The sequence below is a fragment of the Periplaneta americana genome, chromosome 16, assembly GCF_040183065.1.
Source record: "Periplaneta americana isolate PAMFEO1 chromosome 16, P.americana_PAMFEO1_priV1, whole genome shotgun sequence".
NCBI classification, from domain to species: Eukaryota; Metazoa; Arthropoda; class Insecta; order Blattodea; family Blattidae; genus Periplaneta; species Periplaneta americana.
Genome location: NC_091132.1, coordinates 181,045,767 through 181,067,111, shown reverse-complemented (window position 1 = coordinate 181,067,111; position 21,345 = coordinate 181,045,767). Strand labels below are relative to the sequence as shown.

At 34.6% G+C, this 21,345-nt stretch overlaps 1 protein-coding gene across 3 annotated transcripts in view; it reads right to left on the bottom strand.

The window, feature by feature from the left end:
• Positions 1-4,101: 4,101 nt before the first annotated feature.
• LOC138692155 (zinc finger protein 345-like) overlaps positions 4,102-21,345 on the bottom strand; it is a 31,129-nt gene continuing 13,885 nt past the window's right edge. For 2 of the 3 annotated variants that reach the window (XM_069815189.1, XM_069815188.1), the window contains exons 3-5: positions 14,228-14,368; positions 11,820-11,902; positions 6,893-10,153 (exon numbers count right to left, since the gene is read on the bottom strand). In XM_069815189.1, the coding sequence (XP_069671290.1) occupies positions 8,734-10,153; positions 11,820-11,902; positions 14,228-14,368 (1,644 nt within the window). In that variant the 3' untranslated portion in view covers positions 6,893-8,733. Of the gene's footprint in view, positions 4,256-6,892; positions 10,154-11,819; positions 11,903-14,227; positions 14,369-21,345 lie in introns of those variants that run through there. The other variant, XR_011330022.1, reaches the window with a different exon arrangement.

The window sequence follows — 21,345 nt, the reverse complement described above, 5'->3', positions numbered from 1 at the left end:
TTTGTGTTTTGGTTTTGATTTCTCTTTTCGGTTGAAATTCCATCAGTTGAAAGCAAATTAACTATACTCAATATGATTAATGAATCAAAGGATTATTATTCGGTGCTTTTCCAAGCATGTTAACAAAAAAATTATGAAGTAAACGAATGGACAAAAAGTGTTATAATATGTGGGGCTATGGAACTGATACCTCAGAACTAAGATTATGCATACGTTAGGGACACTTACTGGCCCAACATTAAGAAAGTAATTTTGATAAGTACCAATTCAAGTTCACAGTATCGTAATATGGACATATGATGTAGCTAGTGGGTCTACTGCCGACATGAATGCCACTTATGACTTGATGAAAAATTCGCTAATTTTTTTTTTTTCAGTTTCATATTTGATCTATTCATAAATTATTGTCGTTTTATATTTAATTTGTAGGCTAAAGTTCACAATGCCAGAAGAACTGGCAGTGGAGGAGGAAAGCCAGTAAAAATTACTGCAGTTGATGAATTGGTATTATATTACTAGGAAAAAATTTCTTCAAGTGTTGCTGGTCTAGGACAGAAAGACTAGACGACATTGGAAAATAATCAACATCCCGATTTGTAGAGCAATTTGTATTTGAAGTTTTGCTGATAATGCAAGACTTCTATTTTTTTTTGTCTTGTTATGGCAGGTCCCACTATATTTAACAACTTTTTAAGCTTTTCAGTACTTTACCTAAATCGTTATATTTAAACAATGCTCCCGTAAAGGAATAACAATTGTTCTTTCTCGATATAGTTTTAGCTCTTCTCACAACTTCATCATTTCATTTGGAATCACCAAACCAGAAATTAAAAGAAAATTACTACACTATTTTGTTTTATCTGAGAAAGGTTGTCACTGGTAACTGATAATGTAGAAATCATCAGTCTTTAGAGTCTTGTAGGAAGATTCCTGTTGAATACTAGTGTAATCAACTAGATTAGCATTTTGAGAAACAGAATCACTTATGAACTGGTGAAATCGACCAATATTACTAGTCTGTGAACTGGTAACTACTACTTTACTCTTGTAGTTTCTAGAAACACAGACTTGTACAATAAACTAATATTACTAGTGTACAGACTAGTATTACTAGTCCATGAGTTTTGAGAAACAGGCTCCAGATAATAGTTATACGTATCAGACATAACGTTTCAAGTGACACCAGCATATAGGTAATTAAGTATGGACACTTCGAGTCGGTACCTTTGATGTAGCAAGACTGATTTCAACGACCTCCAAGCCAGCTAGAGCGTGAGATTCTGCTTTCTCCCTAGAGTTGGCGCAGACATCACACCAGCTAGCAGTCGACACAGCAGAAATATAACACACATAATCAACGAGTTAGTCTCTTTCTAACTCGTTGCACATAATTAATACATCTAGGTACATTATGTACTCAAGTAAAGTAAATTGGATCCATAAAATAATAAATCCGACACTGACTGTAACGTCTAGACTCTATAGAGTTTCTTTAGAATGAGTTGAGACGTTGACCCCAACAACAATTAAAATATGTAATGATTTGATAGCACTGAATATGGAAAAACAAAACTCTTATGAGAAGTAAAACCATATGCCTATATTACATACAAATATTAAACGAAATCGATACCTAATTTTATAATGTATTATATTATTTTATAACATAATTTATTATATCTGAAATATAAAAAAATTATTATTACAACTAGTCTGCCACTGTATAATAAGGAAAAGCTGTTAACTTGAATTTATTTGAAGCAAAGCGTTACTGGATTATGCAATAAGGTAGGCGATGTTTGGATCCTGTGTCTCAACCAACGAGTTAGAAAGAGAAGACTATAGAGTGGCCATTGTCCTGTACAGCGCTCTTTGCGGTGCCACCGCGAAACACGGCAGATCTGAGCTAAGCGCCCACCTTTGTAAAAATTCGTCTGTTACAATGTTGTATAACGGAGGTAAGAAGTACAAAAAAACGAAGAAAAAACATGCCTGTTGTGTGTGCTGCATGTAACTGCAATGTCAAAAGGAAAAAGACAACTGATATATCATATTTCATGTAAATTTTATGAAGTTAAGTCCATAGTTTTGTTAATTAGCAGCATTTTTTTTCATGCATAAATGTGTAACAACGCCCGGCATAAACAAAATAAATGGTTCACTGGTAATGTACTTAAACTAAATACGGATAAAACCAATACAATTCCGTTTCAGACCCAGTGAAAAACAAATAGCAATACAATATTAAAACTGTATTTCGTCACCGGCATCCTTTATTTCTGCTCCTTCTGTCCTTACTGCTTATACAAGAAGACGATGAGCTGTAGCTTATAAGAAGTAGGCCTATTTCGAAGACAATCGATTAATCAAATAAATGGTTCACTAGTAATAAAGTTAAACTCAATACGGATAAAACCGCTACAATTCCGTTTCAAACCTAGTAATAGCAATCAAATATTAAAATTGTATTTCGACACTCGCATCCAAAATAACGCAAAACTCTGGGGTAGGTCGTATTGTTGTTAGTATTTTGACTGGAAGGACATGAAAGAACATAATTGAGCACCCACGTGCAATAATGGGGTAAGTATGAATATATTTCGTAACTACTTACCCCATTATTGTACGTGCGTGCTCAATTATACACTAATAATTATCTGTGGTGCCACAGCCCTTGAAAGGCTCAGACAGACCAGCCGGCTGTTGGCCTCACGTTCACATTTCGATAATAATTATACTTTACTGTAAAAAAAAAAAACTGAAAGCGTGTTTTGTCATGTTTCACCCTCGTTACAATCTTGGAGGTAAAGGTTGTTTACTACAGATAGGGCCTACTTTCATTTTATATCTTATGGTATAGTAAATAGTTTTGCAACGTGTAGAGACTGGGAAAACAATTTAATAAAATAATCCGAATCATACTCGTTCATTTTATAGGCAATCTTGCAGGTCGCATTTAAAAGAACCTAGGAATATTAACATTTTCTTCACTATATTTGCTAGGACTTCTTGTCATACTACATGACAATTTTGCTTGGGTTATTCTTTTAAGCATTCCTTCTAGGAATAGCTCAAGTGTTTTAAATTTAGCGTACATAAGTTTAGATTCAGTTCCTAGGACGTATTTGACGAAATACTAGGTTTTTCCACTTCAGTTTAACTGATTTATGCAAACGAAATTAAGACAGCTGACGATTCTAATGTCAGTTATCACCACGCCCACTTTGTTTTGGGCGCATAAGTTCATTACCGACGGTCGTTCAATTTTCTTCAAACATGGCGGCGCAATGACCACTCTATATCTTTCTCTTTCTAACTCTTTGGTCTCAACTCTGTACTCAATGATTATCTTAGCGCATGCTCGATTACACTAACCTCTAGCACTTGAAAATGGAACTAAACGCCGGCACACAGAGAAACAAAACACAGGAAAATTCGCTCAGTGTAGACTGGCCAGTTCCTTTCCCCTTTAAAGGCATACATCACTGACATATTGCAGTAATCAGACTTCATATGTATGTATGTATGTATGTATGTATGTATGTATGTATGTATGTATATATATATATATATATATATATATATATATATATATATATATATATATATATATATATAGAAACAATTATTGTTTTCCTCTGACACATATCGTTAAGTGATACTTACCGCCTGATAGTGGATGTACATATCAGCTAGAGTCTCAATCAGAGGCTTAGGTGGATATACATTATGAATCAAATTGTATCCGGAATTAATATTGTAGTAACAGGTAATGGATAAAGTACCTGTATACAATGTGAGAGGTATAAAAAGAATAAGGACAGATGCGAAGAAATATTTGTATGCAATAATGGAATTGAAGAGCTCGAAAAATGGTGTAACATCAAAATAAAGAAATATGTGACCTGGGTGGAAAAAGTATTTTTGTTATAAATGAATAAATTGCTATCGTCCATTAATCAAATGGTTCCGCTAGTAAGTATAGGCCTCTAATATGCACTTGAAATTATTTTTTATTCTCCTGAAATGTATAGTGTAGATTTGTTAGTTACACCCTTATTCGAGACAGCTTGTTTCGTTGTGATGCAAAACCACGAAATGACGATAAAAGAGCTGTTTTGTAATACAAAGAAAACAGGCATCGAAATGGTTACTGTTTCATGTATGCAATCGTGAATGTAGTTCATACCCCCGACACCAGATTCGCATACGTGCCTCGTCCGTCCATTGAATAGCAGATTAAAAGCGAGATTGTCTGAAAAATAAAAACCAGTGTATATGAATACAGTAACCAGTTGAGGCAAACAGAGATAATTATTTCAATTGAAGACGGGAAGCAAATCGTACACTTAGGAATAAAAAGAGAGATTACTTGAAGGAAAAACTAAATGAGGTAGAAACAAATAGTAAGAATAATAACATTAGAGATTTACATAAGGGCTTAATGGAATTTGAGAATGGATATCAGGCAAGGGCAAACAAGATCAAGGATGAGAATGGTCACTTTCTTGCAGACTCTCATTCAATACTGATCAGTTTGAAAAACTATTTTGGGCAACTACTAAATATATATTAGGCCAAATACAAATGAACGAGACGAAATTGAAATACCAATTGCTGAGCCATTTATACCCGAACCCACACTTTCAGAAGTCGAAATTGCGATAAAAATCTGAAAAATTATGTCTCCATGTATGGATCAAATTCCAGCAGAATTAATACAAGAGGATGGAAGCGCATTATCTAACGAAATTTATAAGCTTGTACTTGCTATTTGGGAAAAGGAAATTGTACCAGAACAATGGTAGGAGTTCATAATCGTACCTATCTTTAAGAAGGGGGACAAGACTAACTATAGTAACTTTCGAGTAATATCACTTCTGTTGACGTCGTACAAAATTTCGTCCAATATTCTTTCGAGAAGATTAACTCCGTATGTAGATGAAATTATTGGGGATCATCAGTGTGGTTTTAGGCGTAATAAATCAACTATTGATCAGATATTTTGTATTCGACAGATAATGGAGAAAAAATGGGAGTATAAGGATGCAGTGCATCAGTTATTCATGGATTTCAAAAAGCATATGACTCGGTTAAGAGAGGAGTTTTCTATGATATTCTTATTGGATTTGGTATTCCCAAGAAATTAGTTCGATTAATTAAAATGTACCTCAGTGAAACGTACAGCAGAGGATGTATAGGTCAGTTTCTGTCAGATGCGTTTCCAATTCACTGCGAGCTAAAGCAAGGAGATGCACTATCACCTTCACTTTTTAACTTTGCTCTAGAGTATGCCATTAGAAAAGTCCAGGATAACAGAGAGGGTTTGGAATTGAACGGGTTACGTCAGCTGCTTCTCTATGCAGATGACGTGAATATGTTAGAAAATCCACAAACGATTAGAAAAATGCGGGAATATTACTTGAAGCAAGTAAAGAGATAGGCTTGGAAGTAAATCCCGAAAAGACAAAGTATATGATTGTCTCTCGTGACGACAATATTGTACGAAATGGAAATATAAAAATTGGAAATTTGTGCTTTGAAGAGATGGGAAAATTCAAATACCTGGGAACAACAGTAACAAATATAAATGATACCCGGGAGGAAATTAAACACAGAGTAAATATGGGAAATGCCTGTTATTATTCGGTTGAGAAGGTTTTCTCATGCAGTCTGCTGTCAAATAGTCTGAAAGTTTGAATTTATAAAACAATTATATTACTGGTTGTTCTGTATGGATGTGAAACTTGGACTCTCACTTTGAGACAGGAACATATATTAAGGGTCTTTGAGAATAAGGTGCTTAGGAAAATATTTGAGTAGATTAATATCACAGGCGGACATCTGTCGTCTATATAGTTTTGATTTAGAGGCAATTTTTTTAATTCACAGTGTTCGTTGTAATATTTAACATAATTTATTTTATAAATGTAGTGTTACAGTTTGCATATGGTTTCACTATAACTAGATAAAGCATGAAAAATTGTATAAAAAACCATAGCTATCTAAATTTCGATTCAGGTCAGATGTCCGTCTTTGATATTAAGCTACTCATTTGGGGACGAGAGGGATGAAGTTACAGGAGAATGGAGGAAGTTACACAATACATAACTGCACGCATTGTATTCTTCACCTGACATAATTAGGAACATTAAATCCAGACGTTTGAGATGGGCAGGGCATGTAGCACGTATGGGCGAATCCAGAAATGCATATAGAGTGTTAGTTGGGAGGCCGGAGGGAAAAAGACCTTTGGGAAGGCCGAGACGTATATGGGAAGATAATATTAAAATGGATTTGAGAGGGGCAGGATATGATGATGGAGACTGGACTAGTCTTTCTCAGGATAGGGACCAATGGCGGGCTTATGTGAGAGCGGCAATGAACCTCCGGGTTTCTTAAAAGCCAGTAAGTAATAAGCATATCAATATTGGGGAGTAACTCTGCAGCTAATACGGAAAACAGTCAGCATCCTTCTATAGCAGACTCTGAATGCTGCAGACAAACTATCTAGATCATATGCATTTCAACTAAAAGAACTAAGGCAGAAAGGTAGCCGTGTACTTTTGAGGTGTTTGACATTGTCTTTACACCACTGTCTTAAACAGATGTATGTGATAGCAAAGAGTTTATTACGTAAAAATGAGGAGTTTGTAATCTGTAGCCCTCTGCTCCTTTCTATATCTTACACGCATTATAAGAGCACTGGCTGGTATGAAGATTTGTTACGGCAGCTTATTGATTGACATCAAACAGTTCTTCTGGAAATAGTGAGAATAAAGGATAGGATGCATAAACGGCAATGAATATTAGGTAATTTTAAAGAATCTATATATAAGGGCCGTGATCTTTTTGTACATAATGGATTAATTGCTAAAATAATAATCAGTTATAAATCAGTCTTATGACTTATCACAATTAATGTAATCTTACAAACAGTTTACATTAAATACATTTAATGTTAATGTTTTCGCCTAAAATGGCAACTTCAGGCATGTAATAATTGATATCATGTGAAAATTAAAAAATTGTACGAATGTCCTTGGTAACATAAGATTTGCAGTGTATATGATGAAGTTATATAAACTAATTTACATTAAATTGCATATATAATTATCTAATGTCAGTGCCATAATACATAAAATACATATAAAAGATATTAGAGCATATAAAGTACACTGAAGTGAACACACATTTTGTTCAATTATAGTAAATTACGACGTACACTTTGACTTTTAAAATTAATATGGATGTAAATTGGCATCAATTGAGTTTATAATATTGTATAACTATATTCCTATTTGGCAGCTTGTATTGACGTTAAATATCAAAGTAGATGTGTGTAGTTAAAAAATCCATGCTACATATTAACTACTTTGATCAATATATTAAAGATGTTACAATGTATATACAACTCATCTTCTATGTCACATTGCATTAGAAAGTATGGTTTATTGATCACAATCATGGAAAATATGAGTCAAAATACATGATGAACCAAAATGTAATGCAATGGTGATCAAAGTTTTATGGTGGTGTAGTATTGCTGCGTTAACTGCCTTGTTGTCATATATGGATATGGCTAGTGACGATATATTTCATAATATTCGCTATCATTATTATCATTAACATTGCCTTAATCACTATGATGATTATTATTATTGTTCTGTGCGATTACGTCTGTGCACTGATGATCTCGTTATTTTTATATATTCCCGAAATTTAAAAAGTAACAATTATTACATATTGCCATATCCTCCCTAGACTCCTGTAACCAAGGTGACATCTTGCACAGAACCTCATGGAACTCCCCTGCCATCTGCCTTCACTATTATAATTCCATCATGTTTCTGCACAGGCTGTAGTGATCTCCATGGTGTTCGTCACTCTGCATTGACTTAGCTTTAAATTCACAGCGATGGCCGTCGTTCATTTAGAAAACAAACGAATTATAAGAACACGATATGGCTGGAAAAATAATGTATTTGGCAATTTCTCACAAATAAATGATTAAATAAGCATCACCCATCAAAATTACTCTTCGAAGCAGTTATAGGCGAACCTTTATTTTGGAATTCCCAGTATAGGGAATTAAATACAAACACTGAAAATACCTTAGTTTTGTAGTGTGGAGTAGTAGAAACTCGATGTGATCACTGGGAGAGCTGTGACCTACCCAACCCGCCCTAAATAGTTTCCTTACTTATATAGGAAAATCATCGTACTTGAAGGAGGATGACGGCCATATTTCGTCGTTGTGACGCAATTTGAGAAGTGGATCAGGACAGCACGTTTGCACATCTTTTTATGTTAGGTTAGGTTCTTTTCAAAGTAAAATGACGAGTGAAGCGTACAGTTAAAATTACTATAACCTAACCTAAACTAACCTAACCTTTTTATGTTAGGTTACTTAAACGCGAGATACACTTACCACAAAGACAACATTTAAAATGTTGCTCGCCTGTATGCCGGCACAACACAGCGAGAATCACCAGAATTGAAAGACTTCTCATCTGCGTGCATGGGTTGATGGCTCTTAGGCAACTCTTAAGCGAGAAACGAATTTCACTAACATCACATTTAAAAGGCTTTCCGATTGTGTACAGGCGTTCATGTCTTTCTAGGGAACATGAATGAAACTTATAAAAAACACCGCATTTAAACTTTTTCTCACCTGTGTTTACAAGTTCATGACTTCTTAAGTTACTCGAATGCGACGATCATTTCCCATAATCATTGCATTTGAAAGGATTGTTTCCTGTGTTTGAACCGTTCATGTCTTTTAAGGGAACCAGAATCGGAGAAACATGTACCACAAACACCGCATCTGAAAGGTTTCTCCCCTGTGTGCAAACGTTTATGTTTCTTCAGAGAACTTGAAATCGAAAAACACTTACCACAAACACCGCATTGGAATGGTTTCTCACCAGTGTGCACAACTTCATGGCTTTTTAGATTACTCGAACACGAGAAAGTCTTCCCACAATCACTGCATTTGAAAAGTTTCCCACCTGTGTGCACGCGTTCATGGCGTTTTAGAGAAACTGAATAAGAGAAACATTCACCACAATCGTCGCATTTGAAAGGTTTCTCCCCTGTGTGCACGAGTTCATGGCATTTTAGATAATTCGAACGCGAGAAACTCTTCCCACAATCATTGCATTTGAAGGGTTTCACGCTGGAGTGCCGACGTTCATGTTTTTTCAGAGAAACCGAATCCGATAAACACAAACCACAAACATCACATCTGAAAGGTTGCTCATCTGTGTGAAGGCGTTGATGCTGACTTAGTTTGATAGAATCGGGGTAGCCCTCACCACAAACCCCGCATTTGAAAGCATTTTCACTTACGTGCACAGGTTCATGTCTTTTTAGAGAGCTAGACTGCGAGAAACACTTCCCACAATCTTTGCATTTGAAAGGCTTCTCGCCTGAGTGCAGGCGTTCATGTCTTCTTAGGCAACTAGAATTAGAGAAAAACTTCCCGCAAATATCACATTTACAAGGTTTCTTGCTGGTGTCCTTCTCGCCGGTGTGTCGTTGTTCGTGCTGGCTTAAATTACTTGAATCCGAGAAACACTTCCCACAATCTTTGCATTGGAAAGGTTTCTCGCCTGTATGCAGGCGTACATGTCTCTTTAGGCTAGTCGAAGTCGAAAAACACTTACCACAAATATCACATTTGAAAGGTGTCACCCCTGTGTGCATGCGTTCATGTTGATTTCGATTACCTATCAGCGAGTAACCCTTACCACATACACCGCATTTGAAAGGCTTCTCACCAGTGTGAAGGCGTTTATGGATATTTAGGTTACTGGAATGCGAAAAACACTTCCCACAATCATTACATCTGAAAGGTTTCTCGCCTGTGTGCACGGGTTCGTGCCTTTTTAGGGAACACGAATCCGAGAAACATTTATCGCAAACATCGCATTTGTAAGATTTTTTGGTTACGTTTTTACGTAACTGCCCGTTTAGTTCTGACGAAATGGAGAAACATTTTCTAGCGATTTCAAATTCCAATTTCTTGTCATCTTCATGAGTCCGTGCAGGTCTTCCTGAATTATTGGGAGTCTCATAAACAGGCTCGTGCTCTTCATATGCAATACCGATGAATTCCGATGATACAGTTCTGTCGCCAGTAGCTGCAATCCTGACAAAAATATACTATGTGTCAAAACAATAATCGTAACAAATATACATTGAAGTAATTAACATTCAAACCAAAACTGCCACCGCCTATATAACTATTTGCAGTGTGAATAAATACATACAAAAGAAACCTATGTCACCAGAAAGTATATTATCATTAGAGACATATTGGAAATTATTTATAAGTTGTGTTAGAAATATTAAAACTGTCTCAACATGATGGTCTTAATGTGTCCATGTGTCAAGTCCAGAAGTCTATTTGCAGGATCTAGACTTGTTAACCAAACAAAAGTATGACTATTCATATATAAATAATTATATACTAATATTACTACTACTACTACTACTATTACTAATAATAATAATAATAATAATAATAATAATAATAATAATAATGATAATAATAACATTAAAATGTTTCATGGATGATATGTTGTATCATGCCGTTTTATTTAACACAACTATTTTCCTCGTGATCCTTGTGAACAAATCATACATTTATTATTCTCACCATATTGGCAGCAAAAAAAAAAAAAAAAAATGTGTCCTCCCATCCTACTTGACACTTTACAAATTACGTACGAACGCTATGTTGAATCTGAGTATTCTGATGATCAGGAAATGGAGTTACATGAACATATTTTGTTCATGGAAAGAAAAAGTAGGCCTAAAATTAAAGCCAGAAATATCTGAAAATCAGATTGTATCTTACGAGTTTTGGACACTGGTTTCGATTTGAATGATGATACGTTTAGGCGTTATTTCAGGTTGAATGGACCTCAGTTTCTTGCTATTCATGATATGATAAAGGATTCTTTGCTGTGTTGTGATTAAAATTATGTAAACTGTTGAGACATATAGATACATTATTTCAAATGTTTAATTAATACTATTAAATCTCATCTAAATAAAATATAGCCCTAATTATTTTCAGATAATCTGATATTTGTTTCCAGATTTCTTCTTTAAGTTTCGTGTTTTTATAGTTTTCATCCTGAGTATGATATAAATAGCCTACGGGTGACATCGTACAAGTTCGGTAAGTTTCTGACTGCAATTATCAGCCATCTTTCCTTATTTTTAAATAAAAACAATACAATTCATCGCCACCTGTGATATCTTTTTCTACATTCAATCGTCATAAAGAGTATAAATGTCAAACATCTTTGATAAATGTGTCAAGAAAATTCGCTGAGCTACCGATTCCAGTGAGAAACTCGCGAGAGGATTTTGCCACGAACGAGAATCTTTACCAGTGTGTGGACGTCCATTTGAATCCTTGTTATCAATCTTTGAATTTTCTTGCAACACATTTCTCGCTAGCGAAAACTCTTCAAGTGTGTTACGGGTCTAAAGCAACCTTTAGGAACAGAAGTACAAGCCAACAAGACTTGTCACAACTTTCGCAACATTCGAATTACGCAACACGAAAAGCAACCGACTAGCGCAATGCACAGGGATTGCAGCCGCAGTAGAAATGTAGCCAAAGTAGTGACTTGATCGTACAGCAAAAGAGATCATGGTGTGTTGCTTGTCATGGTAATGATAATTATAATAGCTTATAGCAGATAAAAACAGTATCATTCATTATAAAATTTATTTGCTACGTCGGTATTAAATGAAGTTATGAAAGAATGGACGACGCAAAACCAGCACAATAAACTCACCTCTCAGTCAAGACCTCATCCTCTTCTGAAGATACTTCCACTTTTTGTTCCTGCTGATCTCTTTCCACATCGAAGAAATCTTCCTGGAAAAAGTGTGTGAGACATAGGGTAAGTACCTACACATGCAGACTCTGTTGAAAACTTTGTGTCTGCAGTCTTTGAGGAACGAGTTGACACAATTTTCTCCCTGTATTTGCCAATTATTACGTTATTTTAAATGTAAAACGAAAACTGTCTATTTTGTGAACGTTACGGAAACAGGGAAAAGCGTTAATAAAATTCGAGACTGTACAGTAACGCGATCATGCAGCGTAAGTGGATTCCTAGTCTCCATATGATGGCGGTAAGGTTAGCACACTTCAGGAGGAATGCTGACAATAACGGAACAAGAAACACGGGCGATAGAAAAAAGGCGAGGGGTGATAAAAAAGAAACCAAGATTCAGGAAATGATAGGGAAGGAAGTAGTGTAAAGAATAAGGGTGCAAGTGTAGGTGGAAATCTAGTATACGAAAGTGAAAGCGCGGAGGGGGGGGGAATAAAAGAGGAATAGAAGAAGAAATAAATAGAAAGAAAGACAGATAGAGAAATAAGGCAGAAACGAACAGTAAAGAACGGTCAGAACCTGCGACAGCTGAGGATATAGCAGAGATATTTGATATGTTTAAAAAAATGTAGGGATGTGATCAAAAAGTGCAAGTAAAGTGAAACTGGAAAAGATCCAGAAGTATAGGAGAGAGAAAGTGTATAAGCAGAAGTGTAGAATAAAATATAAGTATTTATAGGAAGTGAGAATAGTGACAATGGAGGTGTAAGCAGAATAGTGAGAAAGTGAAAGTGAGCGCAAATAGGAATGACAGAAAATAGTGAGAAAGGATTAAGAGAAGTGAACAAGTGACAGCATAAAATTAGTACTAACATTTGAACGTTGGAACAGTAAATGAATATAAGAGAAAGATAGGAGAAAAGGTCAAAGAACAAATAGGAAAAATAATTCAATATGATAATTTATAAAGAAAAATTGAAATTGAGATTTTAGTGAATAGTAGTTAGAGGAAAAAGGGAATGTGAAAGGAGTATATAATAATATTAGATATATTAGGATTAAGGGTATATGTATGTGAACGACCAAAAATATTATCAGAAAAAGCAGGCTCTAGTTTTTTTCAAATTGGACAAAATTTGCAAGGTATCACAACAAGACTTGTTAGAACTTAAATATGTGATAAAAGTATAAAAGCAGTTACTAATATTTTCAAGAAATTCACTTTTTACTTTAAATTAAATTTTCCAAAATTTGAAAATTTTGACACATTATGTCATAACTCCACAACCATTAGAGAAAGAATTCTGAAGTTTTGGACACTGATTCAGCTTCCACTTATGAAAAAAAGAAGACTACAATAATGCCCATTTCTATGAAAACAGAAAAAAATAGGTCAAAAATATTATGTGAATTTTAATATATTTTATATAGGGCAAAAAAAAAAAAAGGTATAAAAAGGTAAAGGTATCCCCGTAACATGCAATGAAGTCACTTGGGGGGCATGGAGGTAGAGCCTATGTTTTCCATGACCTCGATACTAGAATGAGGTGGTGTGGTCGGCACCATGCTCTGACCGCCTCTTACCCCCAGGAAGGACCCGGTACTCAATTTTATAGGAGGCTGAGTGAACCTCGGGGCCATTCTGAAAGTTTGGCAACGAGAAAAAATTCTGTCACCACCTTTTATATAGGACAAATAAAAAATTAATTTTATTAAAATAAACAACTCTAGTCTGAGAGTAGTCTACTTTTCAGAAAGAAGTGTTTATTACATGCAGGAAAAATATTAAAGATGCCAGAGAGACCATAACAATGTTATGGTTACCAAATTTTGTAACTGCAGAATTCTTTTGTTTTTTACTACTCTGATAAAACTGGTTAGACGAATGTTGTTAGTAACCTTTTTTATACTTTTATCAGATATTTAAGTTCTAATAAGTCTTGTTGTGTTATCTTGTACTTTTTGTCCAATTGTGAGTTCATTTTCATATAAAATTTTATAAATTTAGAGCTTGCATTTTCTGATAATAATTGTGGTCGTTCACGTACATATACCCTTAATGAACAAATAGAGAATAGCAAATGAAATGTAGGAGAAATACTGAAGGCGAGATCGACAAGTAACAAAAAAAGGTACGTAATGTAATTGGGAGTATTTGTGTAGACGTGTACTGCAAATAATGTGTTATTGTAATAATATGTTAATGGTGGCACCGGATACAGAAATGTGAGGTACACCATTACATGTAAAGAGCTGCTGTGACGAAATATATAATATATCATAAAATTCGAGACTGTTCACAGGTCTGACATTCCTTACAAATTACTACTGGTATATAAGTATACTGACAGTGAACTACTTACATCAACTTCAGTTTTCACCACAGGAAAGCCAGAGGGAACTGGAGTCGTGCCTTCAACCTTTATCTCTGGTTTGATATCGTAACTCTGGTCCACGCTTTCTTTCTTCATACCCGTTATTTCCAGATGCGATAAATTCCCATCCTACAGAACAAAAAGACATTATGAATATTGTTGTCAACTATTTCAGACATATCTTCACATGTAACAGGCGCGAATCTAGTTCTGCATGTCAGTAATTGGCTAACTTCTTTCAACACAGACATAATTAGAGAAGAAAATTGAAGGCAGTACAGGAACACGATCTTAAAGGACACTGGCAGTGATTAATGATTATTATAATAGACCATGCATTACTTTTGAAAATAACTTACATAGAGTAATATGTGCAAAAATAATCTGACTTATGTTCTACAAAATGCGAGCAAAAGTCTTTTCGCTGGCTATATTATATTTTATTATTCAAGACAGTAATAAATTAGGATTATACACCACATTAATAGAAACGAAAGAATGAAAATATTCAATCCCATCGATGCCCATCATACAATGTAGAATTGTTTTGGCTTTCAGGAATCTCGCGACAATATTGTGATTTATCTCAAATTTATCCTTCCCCCTGAAAATTCACAAAGCCAATTGAGTTAAGAATATCAATGCAATATAATATCACATGTAATAGAAATACATTCAATACAACAGTACAGCAGTAGTAGTAGTAGTAGTAGTAGTAGTAGGTTTATTTTGCCTGGCAGAGTTACAAAATAATTACATCCTCTGAAATAAAGGGGATTCCTTAACAAATTTGGATACAGTTATAAATAGATCTCTTTATTGTGCAAGCTACTAAACCGTACTAATGAGTGTACAAAATAATTAAATCCTCGATGGATGCATGGATGGATGGATGGATGGATCGATGGATAGATGGATAGATGGATAGATAGATAGATAGATAGATAGATAGATAGATAGATAGATAGATAGATAGATAGATAGATAGATAGATAGATAGATAGATAGATAGATAGATAGATAGATAGATAGATAGATAGATAGATAGATAGATAGATAGATAGAGGCAGGCATGCAGGCAGACAGACAGACAGACAGACGAGACAGACAGACAGACACATAGATAGATAGATAGATAGATAGATAGATAGATAGATAGATAGATAGATAGATAGATAGATAGATAGATAGATAGATAGATAGATAGATAGATAGATAGATAGATAGATAGATAGATAGATAGATAGATAGATAGAGGCAGGCATGCAGGCAGACAGACAGACAGACGAGACAGACAGACAGACAGACACATAGATAGATAGATAGATAGATAGATAGATAGATAGATAGATAGATAGATAGATAGATAGATAGATAGATAGATAGACAGACAGACAGACAGACAGACAGACAGACAGACAGACAGACAGACAGACAGACAGACAGACAGACAGACAGACAGATAGATAGATAGATAGATAGATAGATAGATAGATAGATAGATAGATAGATAGATAGATAGATAGATAGATAGATAGATAGATAGAGGCAGGCATGCAGGCAGACAGACAGACAGACGAGACAGACAGACAGACACATAGATAGATAGATAGATAGATAGATAGATAGATAGATAGATAGATAGATAGATAGATAGATAGATAGATAGATAGATAGACAGACAGACAGACAGACAGACAGACAGACAGACAGACAGACAGACAGACAGACAGACAGATAGATAGATAGATAGATAGATAGATAGATAGATAGATAGATAGATAGATAGATAGATAGATAGATACAGGCAGACAGACAGACGAGACAGACAGACACATAGATAGATAGATAGATAGATAGATAGATAGATAGATAGATAGATAGATAGATAGATAGATAGATAGATAGATAGACAGACAGACAGACAGACAGACAGACAGATAGATAGAGGCAGGCAGGCAGACAGACAGACAGACAGACGAGACAGACAGACAGACACATAGATAGATAGATAGATAGATAGATAGATAGATAGATAGATAGATAGATAGATAGATAGATAGATAGATAGATAGATAGATAGATAGATAGATAGATAGATAGATAGATAGATAGATAGATAGATAGATAGATAGATAGATAGATAGATAGATATTTTATTAACCGTTGGAAGACAATTATTCATGGCATCGTCAGTGTACATTAATCTAACATTGATACAATAATATTACAGTCATGTTAATCTATGGTAACATGTCACATGCTTATTTAATAGAATACTAGTTACTTAGAATATAATGTATTTAATTACTAAGCAAATAACGTACTACTAATACTACTAATAAAGGGGATTCCTTAACAATCTCAATACAGTTATAAATAGATCTCTTAATGTGCAAACTATTAAACCGTACCAATGTGTGTGCCAACATTCCTAACAATAATTTCTCAATACATGGATTAAGAAGGAAATAGGAAATGCTTTTTATAAGGCCAGTAACGCACTTGAAGAGTTTTCGCTAGTGAGAAATGTGTTGCGAGAAAGAGGCAAAGAGCCTTCCTCCACACACTTGGCGAGTTCTCGCTATCACAGATCACACCTCGCTATGATCATCTATGCACTGCCTTCATGCAGAAAGCATTTTTCTGATTATAGTAATCACTCGTTGAGGGAAATATTATAGGTTATGTATTTACGTATATTGTCGTACTTAAATATATATCCTGTAAATATATTGTCGTACTTTACAAATTAGGTACGAACGCTATGTTGAATCTGAGTATTCAGATGTTGAGGAAATGTAGTTACATGAACATATTTTGTTAATGAAAAGAAAAAGTAAGCCTAAAATTAAAGCCAGAAATAATTGAAAATCACATTGGATCTTACGAAAATAAGGGCGAGTTTTGGACACTGGTTTCGATTTGAATGATGATACGTTTAGGCATTATTTCAGGTTGAATGGACCACAGTTTTTTGCCATTCATTATATGATAGAGGATTCTTTGCTATGTTCTGATTAAAATTATGTAAATTGTTAAGACATATAGATACATTATTTTGAAATGTTTAATTAATACTATTAAATCTCATCAAAATAAAATATAGCCAAATTTACTTACAGATAATCTGATATTTGTCTCCAGATTTCTTCTTTAAGTTTCGTGTTTTTATAGTTTTCATCCCGTGTATCATAAATAGGCCTACAGGTGACATCGTACAAGTTCGATAAGTTTCTGACTGCAATTATCAGCCATTTTTCCTTATTTTCAAATAAAAACAATACAATTCATCGCCACCTGTGATATCTTTTTCTACTTTCAATCGTCATAAAGAGTATAAATGTCGAACATTTTTGACAAATGTGTCAAGAAAATTCGCTGAGGTACAGATTCCAGCGAGAAACTCGCGCGAGGTTTTTGTCTCGAACGAGAATCTCTTCCAGTGTGTGGACGACCATTTGAATCCAAGTTATCAATTTTTTAATTTTCTCGCAACACATTTCTCGCTGGCGAAAACTTTGCAAGTGTGTTATGGGCCTAAGAGATGCATATCTGAAATCAATGTGCTTGTAAGCTTTCCACATGTTTAATTAAATGAAGGTCATAGTTTTCCTCGTCAATAAATGATAGCATGTGCTCCATAAATATTGATCAAGTGAATGAAAGAAGGTTACTTTTGTAGGACATCAGAAAGCACCACTGCTGAATATAATTATGTTTCAGAAATTATAATTCAAACAAAATGTTATGGGGTACAGAGCAAAATCTCTCTCGTAAGAAATCCAAGATTCATCTAAATTTCACACAGAGGTACAGTGAAGCTGTCGATCGGGTTACATTTATAACTGTGGCTCTGCATTACTTGATCGTGATGCAGGGTGAGTAATGGTCACAGTGACTAGCTGATCTTCCTGTGAAAATATATTCCCAAGAGGAGAGTAGAACCAACCGTTGCTTACGAGATTATACAAGCTGGCGCATAGCATGATCAAGAGTGGGTCTCTGAGCGTCATGACAATTTCTGCCGCTAGGTTCGCCTCACAGTCCTAATAAATGATGAATAGTTCCATTACTAAGCATTGTGTATCGTGAAAATGCTTTGATTAATTTTGCATTACTGATCGAGTACGAAGATTATAAAAATGCGAAGCATATTACAGTCTTATTTGAGATTTATTAATGACATGTTAAATAACAGTAAGCAGGTTTTCACTGTGATTTAATGGATTTTACAATTACCCAAATATCTGGATTTGTTCAATAGAAAATTTTGCTTCCAAAATACATTGTTCATCTGGTTCTTCATTTTGGGAAGTTTACTGTTTTCAGTTCCGTGTTTTTCCTTCAGATTTCGTTTCATCTAATTTGTTTTAATTGCTGAAAGTGAAGTACCAGTGTCTTCTACTTTCAGACGTTACTATCGTCATCATTAAACTAGTATAGTTCTTAGTTTATCTCTTTATTTATTTTACTGGGTTATTTTACGACGCTGTATCAATATCTAGGTTATTTAGCGTCTGAATGAAATGAAGGTGATAATGCCGGTGAAATGAGTCCGGGGTCCAGCACCGAAAGTTACCCAGCATTTACTCGTATTGGGTTGAGGGAAAACCCCGGAAAAAACCTCAACCAGGTAACTTGCCCCGACCGGGATTCGAACCCGGGCCACCTGGTTTCGCGGCCAGACACGCTGACCGTTACTACACAGGTGTGGACTTTTTCTTTATGTTTTCATTAAACTGACATGTCGTAAGTGACGACAGAAAACACTTCAGGGAAGTGAGATGTAGACATTACTAAAAGAGAAATGGGGATCGATGACACCAGATGCGTGTGTGCCTATGGGGAACAAAATTCTAAAAAAAAAAGTCGTCCCTGAAAATCCTGAGATATTTGTTTATGTTTTGGGAAATGGTCAATTTCGAAAACCATTTCTAATCACATATATTGCACACTAACTTCCTAATTAATTTAATTCTAACTTCTAATTTAAAAACTGCTTACACACACTAAAATATCATAGTATTTGCTATTACTATCCTTACTTACTTACTTACAAATGGCTTTTAAGGAACCCGAAGGTTCATTGCCGCCCTCACATAAGCCCGCCATCGGTCCCTATCCTGTGCAAGATTAATCCAGTCTCTATCATCATACCCCACCTCCCTCAAATCCATTTTAATATTATCCTCCCATCTACGTCTCGGCCTCCCTAAAGGTCATTTTCCCTCCAGTCTCCCAACTAACACTCTATATGCATTTCTGGATTCGCCCATACGTGCTACATGCCCTGCCCATCTCAAACGTCTGGATTTTAAGTTCCTAATTATGTTAGGTGAAGAATACAATGCGTGCAGTTCTGTGTTGTGTAACTTTCTCCATTCTCCTGTAACTTCATCCCGCTTAGCCCCAAATATTTTCCTAAGAACCTTATTCTCTATTATGTTCCTCTCTCAGAGTGAGAGTCCAAGTTTCACAACCATTCAGAAGAACCGGTAATATAACTGTTTTATAAATTCTAACTTTCAGATTTTTGGACAGCAGACTGAATGATAGGAGCTTCTCAACCGAATAATAACAGGCATTTCCCATATTTATTCTGCGTTTCATTTCCTCCCAAGTGTAATTTATATTTGTTACTGTTGCTATTACTATCCACTACAGTTTAATCAGCAGGCCTATTAGATATTTATTTCACCACTGCAAGATGTGCAACAAAATCGCACAATATTGTACTAATCATGTATTGTGACTGGAGTTTGCATTAGTAAAAATCATAACACTTCAACGCCAATAAATTAAAAAAAAAAGAAAGAAAAATAAAGGGAAAAGTTGGGCCCAATTACAAATTATTAAATTATGAATTCAGGGAAATGGAAGATAATATCGTATCTTAATTCACAGGAACTTAATAATAATAATAATAATAATAATAATAATAATAATAATAATAATAATAATAATAATAATAACAATCATCATCATCATCATTCATGCATTAGGAAATTGATTCCTGTAGCAGCTACTGAGATTGGTCCATCCATCTTTTGGCTGGTCTTCCAATATTTCTTCTTCCCCGAGGTTTTTATTTCCAAAACTTATATGGTATCCTGTCCTCCTGCAACCTTGAAATGTGAGACATCCATGTATTTCTATATTCTTCTATTTTCTTGTTTAATTCATATATCTCAAGTTCTTCTCTGATTTCTTCGTTTCTTTTATGTTATATTTTCCTGTAACCTGCTACGCTTCTCAAAAATGTCATCTCATTTGTTTGTAATCTAGAGGCATCTCTCTTTTTCATAACCCATGTTTCGCTTCCATAGAGTAAACAGGGCACTGACATCACCTTATAAAATTTTAACAATGTATCTTTTCTAGCTTTTGATTTCAGGGTTCTTCATATTGTTCCATTTACGTAATTAAATTTTTCTATTTTTTCTTTTTGATCATAGTCTCCTTTATAAGATAAGGTAACACCCAAAAATTTAAATTTATTTACCTCTTCTATGATACTGTTTCCTATTACTATTTTAGATCTTACAGGAGATTTGCCACAAAATGCCATAGTTTTAGTCTTATGTACAGATATCTCCATATTATAGTTCTTATTTATTTTCCATAACTCATGTACTGCTCTCTGTAGGTTATTTTCATTATTTGCTATTACTACCTGATCGTCAGCGAATAGCATCGTCATTATGAAATTATCATCATTAAAATTCTGTATATAGTTCTTTATATTTATTTTTCATTTTCTTCATATTTCGTCCATATATATATATATATATATATATATATATATATATATATTGAATAGAATCGGCGACATACTGCAGCCTTGTCTCAAACCTAAGTTAACTTCCTCTACTCTTATCTGTGTATCACCAGCTATTTGTATTTTAGAATTAATATATATGTTTCTAATCAATAATAAGAATAATAAATAAATAAATGATAGACTACAGTGCCCAAGTAAAATGTATTGATTTTCTTTCATTACTTCCGAAAAGGCATGCTTAGTTTATAATATGTAATATCTTTTAATGTCAAGAATGACAGCCATTCATTTTAATATAATCAAGACGTAGAAGTTTTGAAAT